The sequence below is a fragment of the Scyliorhinus torazame genome, chromosome 9, assembly GCF_047496885.1.
Source record: "Scyliorhinus torazame isolate Kashiwa2021f chromosome 9, sScyTor2.1, whole genome shotgun sequence".
NCBI classification, from domain to species: domain Eukaryota; kingdom Metazoa; phylum Chordata; class Chondrichthyes; order Carcharhiniformes; family Scyliorhinidae; genus Scyliorhinus; species Scyliorhinus torazame.
Genome location: NC_092715.1, coordinates 260,184,331 through 260,199,352, shown reverse-complemented (window position 1 = coordinate 260,199,352; position 15,022 = coordinate 260,184,331). Strand labels below are relative to the sequence as shown.

At 44.0% G+C, this 15,022-nt stretch overlaps 1 protein-coding gene across 1 annotated transcript in view; it reads right to left on the bottom strand.

Moving 5' to 3' along the window:
- Positions 1-451: 451 nt before the first annotated feature.
- Positions 452-15,022, bottom strand: part of LOC140429842 (structural maintenance of chromosomes protein 2-like) — a 55,885-nt gene continuing 41,314 nt past the window's right edge. Inside the window, exons 22-24 of the mRNA XM_072517324.1 lie at positions 9,050-9,210; positions 2,803-2,950; positions 452-973 (exon numbers count right to left, since the gene is read on the bottom strand). Coding sequence (XP_072373425.1) covers positions 782-973; positions 2,803-2,950; positions 9,050-9,210 — 501 coding nt within the window. The 3' untranslated portion in view covers positions 452-781. The remainder of the gene's footprint in view (positions 974-2,802; positions 2,951-9,049; positions 9,211-15,022) is intronic.

The window sequence follows — 15,022 nt, the reverse complement described above, 5'->3', positions numbered from 1 at the left end:
TTGGAAAATATCGTTCATTCCTTCACTGTCACTGGGTTAAATCCTGGAACTTGTTCCCTAACAGCACTGTGGGCATACCTACATCTCAGGGGCTGCGGTGGTTCAAGAAGACAACTCCCCACCACTTCCCAAGGGCAACCAGGATGGGCAATAAATGCTGGCCCAGCCAGCAAAGCCCACATCCCGTAAATTAATAAAAAGTTCCAAGCCCAAGAGGAGGACACGACAGGCCACATGGCATCCTTCTGTGCGCCACGAATTCTGCAATCACCTACCAAACAACAACCGTTACCTTGTATCCTGTTGAGGAATGTGCGAGAAACGTTAGCAGATCCTCACAAATATGTAGCGGTGTCAAAAGTCTTGTGCAGAAGCTGTATGGAGTTTTGAATGGGAAAGAAGCTATCGACTCAAGAAATGTAAGCCAAGCTGGGAGGCAATCAAAAGCATAAACAGTACATCTTTTCTTTAATTTTCTATCACTTAAAGTAGAAAAGTTCATATCAAAACCTTTGCGGTTGTCCCTCTAATTGTTTGGCCATCAGTATTTTTGAACATTGATGCAAGAAATATTCTAAAAAGCATAGCATTGTCCATGAAAAGTGTTCATAATTATAGAGAAAAACAGTTTATTAGAAATATAAAAGGACAGGTATGTATAAAAGTATAAGGAAAACAAAGGGGAAAGAAACACAACTTTGCTGTACAGTGTTACATATACAGAAGATAGCTTGCACAGTGCCACACATCCTCTTGTGAGAAGCTTGCCTGGGTTTCAGAACTATATTTGAAGTCTGTTCCTCCTTTCTTTTGTTTTCTCTTTATCTGTTCGGCCGGGGAGGTGATTGGGTGTGATTGAACCATTCTGACTCTGAGCAAATCTTGTGACTGTTGACACGCCATCCACAAACTTGGTTTTGAACAAGACGTTAGCATTAGTGAACATGCCATCTTTCAATGACACCACGATAAACTGCAAGATTAAAAAACAAAGTCACCTTGACGTGGATATAGCTTTTCTTGGAAAAATAAAATTCCTACCTCCTATTTCTCCTCTGCTATCCTGCTCAATAGATGAAGCACAGATAAAGTAATACCACAGTAATTAGCTATACACTGCGAATGGAGTTTGCCTCGTGTCTTAATCATGAACTATTCTTTCTCATTCATTGACAACAGGTTCCCAACTGCCAAGGTGAAAGGTTGGTGTTCAAGGGTTGGTCACAGTGCAGGGGAGAAATGTTAAATGGTCAGAGGTGTCAGCGGGGCGGCACAATGGTTAGCACTGCCGCCTCACATCACCGAGATCCCAGGTTCGATCCCGGCCCCGTCACTGTCCATGTGGAGTTTTCCCTGTGTCTGCATGGCTCTCACTCCCACAACCCAAAGATGTGCAGGATAGGTGGATTGGGCACGCAAAATTGCCCCTTAATTGGAAAATAAAATGAATTGGGTACTCTAAGAGTGGTCATCGGAGATTAAAGAGACATGGCTTTTAGAAGCCACTGAGAAATGTGCAAATGCATTTACATAAATTGGAGGAGTAGGAAGAGGGGGCACAAGCTTAAACGGAGAATAATCGGAGAAATTGACACTGGGGCAATGCTGCGCAAATTTCCTCAGTCTTCCCTCACATTTCAGAGTTTTGACACTAACCTGTTGCTCTTCTCCAGCAATGCCACCATCACTCAAATATCTTCCTTGCATCTTAGAAACCATCAACAGATGCTCTACCCAAGGAGCAGTCTGACCAGAAAGCTTACTGAATTCGATCATGACTTCCTCTGCCTTGGTAGGTTTACTGCTTTCATTTAAAAAATTTTTTTTAAAAAAAAATAAATTTAGATTACCCAATTATTTTTTCCAATTAAGGGGCAATTTAGCGTGGCCAATCTACCTACTCTGCACATTTTTGGGTTGTGGGGCAAAACCCACGCAGACACGGGGAGAATGTGCAAATTCCACACAGACAGTAACCCAGAGCCGGGATTGAACCTGGGACCTCAGCGCCATGAGGCAGCTGTGCTAACCACTAGGCCACCGTGCTGCCCACTGTTTACTGCTTTCATAATGCATTTCAGCATATTGCTGGATTTAGCGATTTTGTGCTATATTAGTTGGACACCTAGGTCTCTTTAGCACTTCAATTCTATTCACAGCTGCTTTTTCTAAAACAGAGGTTTGCTTCTAATTTAACGAGACAGGCATTGTCCACATGTGAACCATGAGTGAGTATTGACAGGGTATTCAATTGCTGACGCATCACACTCAAGTCCGATTCTTCCTCAGGCAACATCCCAATGAATTTAGTGGTTCCTCGGTCACTCAGATGGTTAAGGTAAGTAACAGAGGAATTCAGGATAATTCCATAATTCATCCCATAAATGAGCCTGGGCTCATTTAGATGCTCCTGGCACATATTGATAGGACCACTAAAATTGGCTTCAGCATTCTCGATCGAAAAGGGAGATATTGGCCAACATTACCATTATTGGAGGAGAGCACCAAATATGTACCCATTGTTAAACAGCCCACCATTGCTCAAAATATAAATGTGAGCAAATGGGTTTGAGGGTTTCTGGAGACTCATATGAAGCAATACCTCAGTGCAAAATCAGAAATAGGAAAGGAGAAGAAAATAGAAAAGGGTGAGGGAGGGGGTGTGAAAAGAAGCAGAGAAAATAGAAGTGAGGGAAGAAAGGAACAAATTGCAGGTTTCAACTCTTATATTGCCGAAAATGAAATGAGAGCAGTTAAACTTTTATGTGCTCTTTTCTTTTACATAAAGTGCGCATAACATACCTGCGAGTGCCGGAAATGTGTTCGCAACATCTGTCCAATGTTTTGGGTATGCGAGAGGTCCAGCGCTGCATCCACTTCATCCAGAATATAAATTGGAGCAGGTTTGAACAGCAGCATGGCCAAGATCAGGGATAGAGCCACCAGTGACCTACACAATATAAACACAGAGCAATCACATTCAGTTACACACAGAGCAGTCACATTCAGTTCCACACAGAGCAATCACATTCAGTTACACGCAGAGCAATCACATTCAGTTACACGCAGCGCAATCACATTCAGTTACACGCAGCGCAATCACATTCAGTTACACGCAGCGCAATCACATTCAGTTACACGCAGCGCAACCACATTCAGTTACACGCAGCGCAACCACATTCAGTTACACGCAGCGCAATCACATTCAGTTACACGCAGCGCAATCACATTCAGTTACACACAGAGCAACCACATTCAGTTACACACAGGGCAATCACATTCAGTTACACACAGAGCAGTCACATTCAGTTCCACGCAGAGCAATCACATTCAGTTACACACAGAGCAATCACATTCAGTTGCACGCAGCGCAATCACATTCAGTTACACGCAGCGCAATCACATTCAGTTACACACAGAGCAATCACATTCAGTTGCACGCAGCGCAATCACATTCAGTTACACGCAGCGCAATCACATTCAGTTACACACAGAGCAACCACATTCAGTTACACACAGGGCAATCACATTCAGTTACACGCAGAGCAATCACATTCAGTTGCACGCAGCGCAATCACATTCAGTTACACAGAGCAATCACATTCAGTTACACACAGAGCAATCACATTCAGTTACACACAGAGCAATCGCATTCAGTTACACACAGAGCAATCACATTCAGTTACACACAGAGCAATCACATTCAGTTACACACAGAGCAATCACATTCAGTTACACACAGAGCAATCACATTCAGTTACACACAGAGCAATCACATTCAGTTACACACAGAGCAATCACATTCAGTTACACACAGAGCAATCACATTCAGTTACACACAGAGCAATCACATTCAGTTACACGCAGCACAACCACATTCAGTTACACACAGAGCAACCACATTCAGTTACACGCAGCGCAATCACATTCAGTTCCACACAGAGCAATCACATTCAGTTACACACAGAGCAATCACAATCAGTTACACGCAGCGCAATCACATTCAGTTACACACAGCGCAGTCACATTCAGTTCCACACAGAGCAATCACATTCAGTTACACACAGAGCAATCACAATCAGTTACACGCAGCGCAATCACATTCAGTTACACACAGAGCAACCACATTCAGTTACACATAGAGCAGTCACATTCAGTTACACAGAGGGCAACCACATTCAGTTACGCACAGCGCAGTCACATTCAGTTACACAGAGGGCAACCACATTCAGTTACACACAGAGCAATCATATTCAGTTCCACACAGAGCAATCACATTCAGTTCTACACAGAGCAGTCACATCAGTGACACAGAGCAATCACATTCAGTTCCACACAGAGCAATCACATTCAAAGACACACAGCGCAGTCACATTCAGTGACACACAGAGCAATCACATTCATTTACACACAGAGCAATCACATTCAGTTACACACAGCACAGTCACATTCAGTTAAACACAGCGCAGTCACATTCAGTTACACACAGAGCAGTCACATTCAGTGACACACAGAGCAGTCACATCCAGTTCCACACAGAGCAATCATATTGTTACACACAGAGCAATCACATTCAGTTACATACAGAGCAGTCACATTCAGTTACATACAGAGCAGTCACATTCAGTGACACACAGCGCAGTCACATTCAGTTACACGCAGAGCAATCACATTCAGTTCCACAGAGAGTAATCACATCCAGTTACACACAGAACAGTCACATTCAGTTACATACAGAGCAATCACATTCAGTTACACGCAGCCATCACATTCAGTTACACACAGCCATCACATTGTGACACACAGAGCAGTCATATTCAGTTACACACAGAGCAACCACATTCAGTTACACAGCGCAATCACATTCAGTTACACACAGAGCAGTCACATTCAGTTTCACACAGAGCCATCACATTCAGTGACACGCAGAGCAGTTACATTCAGTTACACACAGAGCAGTCACATTCGGTGACACACAGCGCAATCACATTCAGTTCATGAAACTGGTGTTAACTCAGTATACTTCTCAAATCAGATACAGGCTAGAACGCGGCAGCACAGTTTAAGAAAAAGTCCCCATTTGAAGATGAATATTATTTTCTTTTTTCTCTGAAGTTGCTCAATTGTGAAATTTTCTCCCCCCAAAAGGCAGTGGAGGCTGGGTCATTGAATTTATTCACGGCCGAGTTGGATACATTTTTAAAATCAACAAGGGCATCGAAGGGTTATGGGGATAAGCAGGAAAGTGGAGTTGAGACCACAAACAGATCAGCTGTGATCTTATTGAATGGTGCAGCAAGTTGGGAAGGTTGAACTGACCTGCTCCTAATTCGTATATTCCTATTCTCATACGCAGAGCTTTGGTTGAACACTGCCTCCCTGGCCTACTTAGCACTGCTAATTTGCTGGAGCAATTTTGACTTGACATGGCAGGACGTGCTTAGTATTACCATATCAGAGTAAAACTATGGGCAAAATATTTGCAATTAAAATATTGCAAGGTTAGGGCGGCACGGTGGCACAATGGTTAGCACTGCTGCCTCACAGTGCTGAGGACCCGGGTTCGATCCCAGCCCCGGGTTACTGTCCATGTGGAGTTTGCACATTCTCCCTGTGGCTGCGTGGGTCTCACCCCCACACTCCAAAGACGAGCAGGGTAGGTGGATTGGTTACACTAAATTGCCCCTTAATTGAGAAAAAATAACTGGGTACTCTTTTTTTAAAAAATAGTGCAAGGTTTTATATTGAAAAAAATCATGACTTGTCATTTCAAGCGTATTCAATATTCTCCACAAATCAAATAATGGACAATTGAACAAAAAAAAAAAAAGAATAATTTAACAGAAACAAATATAGGTGTCAAGAGGCTGAAGGCAGGCATAATCAAAATCTGGTCCCTCACACAATGGATGATATAGTGGCCTTGAATAGAGTTCAGGGAAGAGCTACAAGAATAATTTCTGGCCAACAAAAGGTTACTCATATAAGCTTAATCGGCCATTCTCCAGAGTGCCTTTCTCAAGAGTAGCACAGACCTGAAGACTAAGAGGTGAAGGTTTATTAAAAAAATAAAAGCAATGGATGACATTGTCTATTGATAAAGAGGAGGATCCTAACTACATACAAGTAGAACCAACTAGATATTAGGCGGGTTTTCTACTCCCAGAGAGTAGCGAGCCTCTCGAATGTGTTGCCAGCTGGTGCATTGTGTACGAATTCTCTATGCACCCTCAAGAGGGAACTGAAGCAGTTCTTTACTGGAGCAGAGGGCACACAGATGGCACGGTAGCACAGTGGTTAGCACTGTTGCTCCACAGTGCCAGGGACCTGGGTTCAATTCCTAGCTTGGGTCACTGTCTGTGCGGAGTCTTCCCATTCTCGCCGCGACTGCGTGGGTTTCCTCCGGGTACTCCGATTTCCTCCCACAAGTCCGAAAAGGCGTACTTGTTAGGTGAATTGGACATTCTGAATTCTCGGTGTACCCGAACAGGCGCCGGAATGTGCCGACTAGGGATTTTCACAGTAACTTCATTGCAGTGTTAATGTAAGCCTACTTGTGACACTAATAAAGATTATATTATATACATCATATTGAAGGCAAGATTAGCACACTAGCCATGTAATCTCTGCAAATAGTTCTGACCACTTGATGAAGTTAAAGGGAATTTTCCAGTTATTGATCTTGTAATCTCATCTCCACTGGGAGATTACATGGCTGCGGTGGATAGAATGGTGTCTATTCGCAATAACCCAGATACCGGACTTGAAGTGCCTTTTAGGTGGGACTTTATTCTTCCATTAACAATACTCCTCGAAGGTTTTCAAAATCTTGCTCAAGCTTCATAGCTCTATACCATCTGTCAAATACCATTTCTTTTCTCCAGCAAATTCTACAAGAGTTTGATTCTGTGGCTCCCTCAGACTCCCAATCTTTTATCTGTAAGCTTCTGGAACATTAAGCACAGCAGTCTTAACCACATCATAACCTGCAGATTGTTCATCCAAAAGGGTTGAATAAACCTCCTTGCTTTCCCTACCAAAACACATTGTATTAGAATTGTCCATTTTTTCCCCAGGCTATTGTAATTACGTAGCAATTTTCTCAAACAATACAAAATACAGCTCAACTCATTCCTCTCTGAATTCAGGCACCAGGTGAATATTCCTTGTCAAATCAAACCCAGGAGTGAAAGCCAACTCCTTGCTCCTCCCGGTTTGTAAAATCAAAGTCTTTCTCCTTCCAGTTCAAATTTTCTGGTTTCCTGCTCTCTTTGCAATTAAAAGCTTTTCCTTTTCTCTTTCAGAGTGCAAGCTCCTACCAACATTCTGCATGATGGATTTCTCTAATCTCTGTCTCTATTGCAAACTAACCTTTCGTCAATAAAGTTCAGTGATATCTTAACACATTCTATAAACCAATTCCACAATGGCTTGTCATGTCGTCTTCCCTTCAAAGCCCACCTCCAAGGCAACATGAATCACTTGGGACTTATTTCCAGGTATAAATGCTAATTAGCTATTGTCCAAAAACTTCCAATTTCATTCTATCTTGGAATGAAATAGACAGTTTAATATATAACTGTGTATAAAACCCAACATTTAAACATCTCCCATTGAAACTTGGGAGACTAAAAGTCTATCCTAACTCAGCAAATGCTCTTACCATTGTCAACAGGTATGAACACCTTGCCTATTCTTCCCAGTAAAACAATCTGGGCCCCTTTTAACCTTTAACAACCTAGCAACCCAAGCTTGTCATCGGGCAGGATTCGGAGCAGATCATGTGAAAATGTCCAAGACAACAGATAAGTAGTTACGGCAGGAGTCAACTGGAGACTGAATAATGAAGCTGCAAGAGACTGTGTACAATGAGCATAAACAGCAGCTGTTGTGATAAAATTGGGGCCTGCACCCTCCTCCAACAATAATTTATCTGGGTTTCTAAACAAATCAGCATTGGTTTTCTATTAGCAGAGGTCATAAAAAAATTCAGATCAAGACTTTGTTATGTGTAAATAATTACCTTGTTTGCCTACAAAATAAGGACTACACTAAAAGCAATTAATTGCTGTAATTAGACTATTTCTCTGCACAAGTGCTGCCTCACCTGTTGAGTATTTCCAGCACTTCAAAAAAATTTCAGATTTCTAGCATCTGCATTATTTTGCTTTTGCAATTATCTGTAAATCTCTTGGGGATATTGTGAAAGACACAACATAAATGGAAGTTCTTGCCTTCTAATGATAGAATTTGCTGTTCAAGTTGAAATTCCAAATGTCAAGAGTCCGAGAACACTGCAAACAGGTTAATTGGAGTGTGTAAACTCGGCATAATTATGGTGTCTCTTTAATACTGAGACATAGACCGGCCCGTTTAGCTGCAAATATGCATGTGACTCTTTCAAATTTGGGTCCCAGTTGTTGCTTATAGCTCAGACTCCCACTCACTAAGAGGTGGAAAATCTTTATATGGTGTTCTTGTGAAAATTACAACAATTATCAATTCCCATTACAGAGGAGAAGACTGAAGGGTATAGATGAAAGCAAGTTAATGGTAAGTTACTGTTTCAATTAGAAAGATGGAGGTTGAGGGGCGACCTGATAGAGGCCTACAAGATTATGAGGGGCATAGATAGTGGATGGGCAGGCACTCTTTCCCAGGGTGGAGGATTCAGTCACCAGGGGACATAAGTTTAAGGTTCGTAGGGCAAAGTTTAGAGGAGATGTGCGAGGCAGGTTTTTTACGCAAAGGGCGGTGAGTGCCTGGAACGCGTTGCCAGGGGAGGTTGTGGAAGCAGATTCATTAACGGCGTCTCAAAGGCATCTTGACAAACACATGGATAGGATGGGTATAGAGGGATACGGCACAAGGAAGTGCTGAGGGTTTTGGCAAAGGTTGGTATCTGGACCGGTACAGGCTTGGAGGGCCACAGGGCCTGTTCCTGTATTGTTCTTTATTCTTTGTACTACAACTGAAAATTGAGGAGGAAAAAGTATTTACATCAAAAAGGTAATTAAAACCAGAAATCCAATAAAAAAGAGTGGCAAACCTTTGACCGCCACTAAGCTCAGTAAGATTCTCTTTCCAGGCATCTCCAAGGGCTACTTTGAATTCAAGTCCATCTAGGATAGTCTTGCCGTCGGGAGGCACCAACATGGCATTAGCTCCAGGAAGCAGTGTGGCGAAAATGGAGCCAAAATCTTTGTTTACCTAGGTTAAAAGAGATAAGCAAATATACCAGGGTCAAGATACATTGGTTAAAATTAACTTGTTTTATTAGCTACACATCAAATTGCGCATTTTACTCACAAACCAACAAGCAAATTAATTTGGTCACTCCACTTCTTCAGATTCTTTACATCAGAAGTCAGTGACAGTATACAGGTCCAAGGCCACAGTTAGTTGACCTTTGACATGTTAAAAATGTACCAGAAGCTCAGTCATGTTTAGCATTTTAAAAAACAAAAAACTTCAAAGACTGAGATATATATTCAAAATTGTAAACAAAATAAATTTGCACAGGTTTAAAATTAAAAGACCACACACACTGATGTTGCATATTAAAGCTCAAGGATAGTTTGTAGAATATCACAACTCTGTCTATTCCAAACTGATAAATGAGGGTCAGTTTTCTTCTTCCAGGCTTTTAATGATCCCCATTAATTTCCTTACTTATGGAGGCAGATACTTGCATTGGAAGCAGTTCAGAGAAAGTTTGGGATACTTCCGGTGCGGCATGTCGTGGAACGGTCGCACATCGAGGTGGCTCCCGCCAGAGAACTATGTTTAAGCTCTTTTCGCATGACCTTCGATGAAAATCTCCGCTGAGATTTGTTGAGATTGATGGATTGAGTGTTCCACAGTAAGGGGATGCGTAGTAGGTACAGAACTAGGCAACAGAAGAAAAAAGCAGCAGCTTCAAAAGTGGAAGCCTCGAGTGGCTTGGTGGAGAAGAAAATGGCAGAGGTGATTGTGGTATCAGGGGCCACCCCAGTAACCAGATCTTAGCTGTGTAACTGCAGAAACTCTGCGGAGAGGTCTCGGGAGACCACTAGAAGGCGATTTCCTTGATTTGCGGGGCCCTGGCTAAGGTGACAAAGTGGTGAAGCAGCAGGGTGCGGAGCTGCAAGAGGTGGGGGTTGCTCTGTTAAATCAGAGCAACCAGATTGTGGCTCTGGAGGTGGAAAGGGTGGTGTCCGATAACAAGAGTTGTGAGGGCTATGGTGGACAACCTGGAAAAGTTGTCCAGGTTGAGAAGGCAGAATCTGTGCGTGGTTGGGTGCCGGAGCAGGGCAGATGGGAAGGCCACAAGGTGCGAATCTACCAGCATGTTGGGAGTGGAGCTGGCCAGAAGTTGTGCAGCTTTTAATAACGCCGAGGCAGCACTGTATCATAATAATGTTCAGTTTGGTGTGATTTACCCCGTGCGCCTTCAGGATGACCTACAAATATAAGGATCACTACTTTGAGACTCCAGAGGAAGCAGAGGCGTTTGTCCAAAGAAATGGACTGGGGTTGAAATAATTGTAGTGTATTTTTCGTGGGTTGAGGGGTGCATGTTCAAAGGTGGGTGGGGGGTGTTCGGTTTCTTTGTCTGCTTGCTTTTTGTTATCAATGGTTGAAGGGATGTTGGTTGGGCTGTTGTGTAACTTAAAATGTGGAATTGTATTATGGGGGTTGGTGGGATGGATGTTGCTTACTGTTCATATTATGTTCTTCTGAAATTCATAAAGTTGGGTTTGGGCAGGGGGTTGGTTTGAAGTTTTGGAATTTTGGGGTTATAAATGGTTCTCGGTGTGGAGGCCACGCCGCTAGCTAGAATAGTTAGTCAATGGAAGTGAAGGGATGAGGTTATCGGTGGCTCGTAAGGTGGAGGGTTTATTAGGTACGGGCTTAGGGGTTATGGTTATTGGATGGTTGGGGTACTTGGGCGCCTGGTTGTTTGGGTTTGGTGGATGCTGGGAAGGGGGGAGGATTGGGTTAGTCTTCTGATGGTGGCTGGGGACTTTCTTTGTCCAGTTGAGTTGGGGATCTAGCGGTCAGCTTGAGTGGGCCTGGTGTCGGTCCTGCTCAGTGGGTTGCTGGACTGCCTCATGAGGCAGGAAAGGCTGACTCTGGTAAGGCAGGGGTCAGACGACCACCCATTTGGCTGGTCACAGGGAATGTGAGGGGGTTGGGTGAGACAGGTGTTTCGTTCGGGGTTTACAGTAGGGCCGGGGGGGGGGCAACAATCCTGATTAATAAGAAGGTAGTCACATGGTTGTTAGCAGGTGCTGGTCAATGTTTATGCCCCAAAATGGGAGACACCGCTTTTATCAATAGATTGTTGTTTTTGATCCCGGATTTGGATTCGCACCAGCTAATAATGGGAGGGGACTTTAACTGCTTATTGGATCCCCAATTCGATACGTTGAGACACAAGACGTTGAAACCTTCTGGGATGGCAAGGGCACTGTTGGTGTTTATGGAGCAGATTGGGGGGGGGGGGGGGGGGGGGGGGCAGGGAAAGCAGAACAGTGGAGATTTCTACACCCAGGTTAGAAGGATTTTTTGTTCTTCTCTCAGGTTCCCCAGGTGTATTCCAGGATTGATTTCTTTGTGGTAGGTAGGTCCCGCTGCTGTGGGTGGGGTACTCGACGAGTGATCTCTGACCATGCTCCGCATTATGTTGACGTGGTGGTTAGGTCTTGGCCCGCTCAGCACCTCTCTGTAGAGGTTTAATGCATCGCTGTTGGCAGAAAAGGGCTTCTGCAAGAGTGTTTCCACCACCATTGAGGAGTATCTCACATTTAATTGGAGTGGAGAGATTTCACATTCCATTTTGAAGGTAGTTGTTCGAGGGGGAGATCATTTCTTTTAAGACGCATATCGAGAAGAGTGAAAAGGGTGGAGAGGCAGAGGTTGGTAGATGCCATCTTGAAGGTGGATCGTCAATATTCGGTCAATCAGACACTGGAGTTATGGCTTGTAGGAAGAAGCTACAGTTGGAGTTTGGGCTGCAGGCAACGGATAGGGCGGCGCACCTGCTGCGACGTTCGAGGGGCTTTTTATGAGCATGGAGAAAAGGCTAGTCGCTTGTTGGCACACCAACTGAGGCGACCTTCGGACATTATGCAGGTTAGGGACGTGGCAGGGGGTAGAGTCGTCTCTGTTCGGGCCAAGATTAATGAGGCGTTTGATCGGAACCATTACGAGTCAGAGCCCCCAGAGGATGGGTCAACAATATTAAGAATGATTTGCTGGTTTGACTATTCCAGTGGTGGAACAGGAGAAAAAGGAGGAACTGGAGGCTCCTCTGACTTGAGGATATTATGGAGGATATGGGTCTGATGCAGCCAGGGAAGGCGCCGAGGTTGGATGGGTTCCCGATTGAATTTTATAAGAAGTTTGCAGGATTGCTGGCCCCAGTGCTGCTTGAGATGTTTGAGGATTTTATGTCTTGGGGGATGTTATTGGCCATATTGGTGCAGGCATCGTACTCCTTGATCTTAAAGAATGTTAAGGATTCAATGGAGTGTGGGTCGTACCATCCCATTTCATCATTGAATGCGGATGCAAAGTTGTTGGCAAACGTCATGGCTAGGCGCATGGAACCCTGCCTCTCAGGGGTCACATTGGAGGAGCAGACGGGGTTTGTTAAGGGAAGACAGATGTTGGCCAATATTTGGCAGTTGCTTAACATTGTTTTGTGCTTCTCTCCAGCCCAGGAGTTGGAGATGATTATCTAGATGCGGAAAAAGCGTTTGATAGTGTTATGGGCCAGGGTTTAGAGAACCCCAAAGTGTATCATGGAGTTCACCTGACCCACAACTTTTAATAGATTGTGGTATGGGGAGCACACGTCCCACTCTACAGGTGTGGTACAGCAGAAATGGAAAAGTATTTTTTAAAGCAAAACAATTGTTTATTCTATGAGCTCAAGTTAACCTTTTTAAAACATACAGTGAACATCATAGCAACCATTAATTCAAATACAACCCCCAACGAATACAACACTAAGTAAACCTTTAAGCTTTCCTTTTTAACATCCATACGACTTAAAACACCGTTTACCAGAAGCACATCAGGTTAAAGTCACTACTGTTATTAGTTTTAAATCACCAGGATCGATTTACAGTCTTTAGATTACAGAGAGAGATTCATACACCTTCTGGCTATGAACTGCAGCTATCCAGCTCTGAAAACTAAACTAAAACACAACCTGCAGCAAACAGCCTAAAACGAAAGTAAAAAGCTGACAGACAGCCCAGCTCCACCCACTCTCTGACATCACTGCAGTAGTAAACACCCATTTCTTAAAGGTATTCTCACAACAGATATTTATATACACATCCATTTATAAACACCCATTTCTGAAAGGTACTCTCACTACAGATATTTATATACACACCCATTTATAAACACCCATTTCTGAAAGGTACACTCACGTGACAATAGGGTTGAGTGGGCTATTTGTCAGAGGTCTTGGGGAGGTTTGGCTTTGGGCCAAGATTTTTATCTTGGATCCAGCTTCTATATATGGAACCCACTGCGGGCATCCTTATAAACGCTTTTAAGTTTGAAATACTTCCAACTGAGGAGAGGCACGAGACAGAGGTGTCCACTGTCCGCCACCTGGTCCAGTTTTTGTTATCTGGGTGGCCCATGATTGGCCCTCACTACAAAAATGAAATTTTGGGGACCTAGTAAAGCGGTGAATGCTGGCCTAAAGTAGGATAACTTCCTTCTGACTTTAGCAGATAAGGTTCAGTGAGTCAAAATGAGTACCCTCCAAGATTTTTATTTTTATTTCAGCGCATTCCAGTTTTCCTTCTGAAATCTTTCTTCGCAAGAGTCAATAAGATGATTGCGTCTTTTATTTGGGCAGGCAGGACCTCACAAGTTTGTTGGGGTTTTTACAAAGGGATAGGCAGTCAGGGGCCTAGCATTGCCCAACCTTTATACTACTATTGGGTGACAAATATTGAAATGGTGCGGGGATGGTATAGGGACAAGGTCCGTATGGGGGCGGATGGAGAAGAATGACTGTAAAAGCACTAGTTTGAGTTTATTGGTCACGGCTCCCCAAACAAAATGGACTACCAATCCGATGGTGGTGGCCAGCCTGAGCATGGGGAGTTTAGGCGACATTTTAAACTGGGTGCCATGTCAGTGTTGGCCCCAATTTGTGAAAACCATTGTTTTATGCTGGTGGTCTTAGACTCGTCCTTTGGGGCTCAGAGGGAAGAGGGGGTTCGAGCGATTTGGTGACTCGTTTGTAGATGGGAAGTTCACTAGTTTTGAGGAGTGGCTGGAGAAGTACAAGCTTCCTAGAGTTAACCAGTTTCGGCACTATCAGGGGCAGCACGGTGGCGCAGTGGTTAGAAATGCTGTCTCACGCTGCTGAGGACTGGGTTTAATCCTGGCCCTGGGTCACTGTCTGTGTGGAGTTCGCACATTCGCTTCGTGTCTGCGTGGGTCTCACCCCACAACCCAAAAAGATGTGCAGGTTAAGTGGATTGGCCATGTTAGATAGCCCGTTAATTGGAAAAAAAAGAATTGGGAACTCTAAATTTATTTACTTTTAAAAGTTTTGGTACTATCAGGTGCGAGTTGTACGCAAGGAGGTTGTTTCTTTCCCATTGCCACCCACCCCCATTGATGGGCAGAGTTCTCTTGGTGGTTGACGTAGGGGAGAGTGTCGGAGATCTATGGTCGGCTGGTATTGACGGAGCGGGTCATGTTGATAGAGATGAAAAAGAAGTGGGAGGGCGAGTTGAGCCAGGAGTTTTTCTGTTGGGGGGGGGGGGGGGGCTGCTGTGAAGCAAGGCTCTGTACAGAATCAACTCCACATTCTTGTGCACTAGGCTCAGCTTGATTCAATTTAAGGTGCTGCATAGGGCACATCTGACTAGGGCACGAATGAGTGGATTTTTCCACGGATGTTGAGGAAAAGTGAAACGGTGCTCTAGGGGCCCGGCGCATCGCACACACATGTTCTGATCCTGTACTAAGCTTGTGAGTTTCGGGGTCACCATAGCTT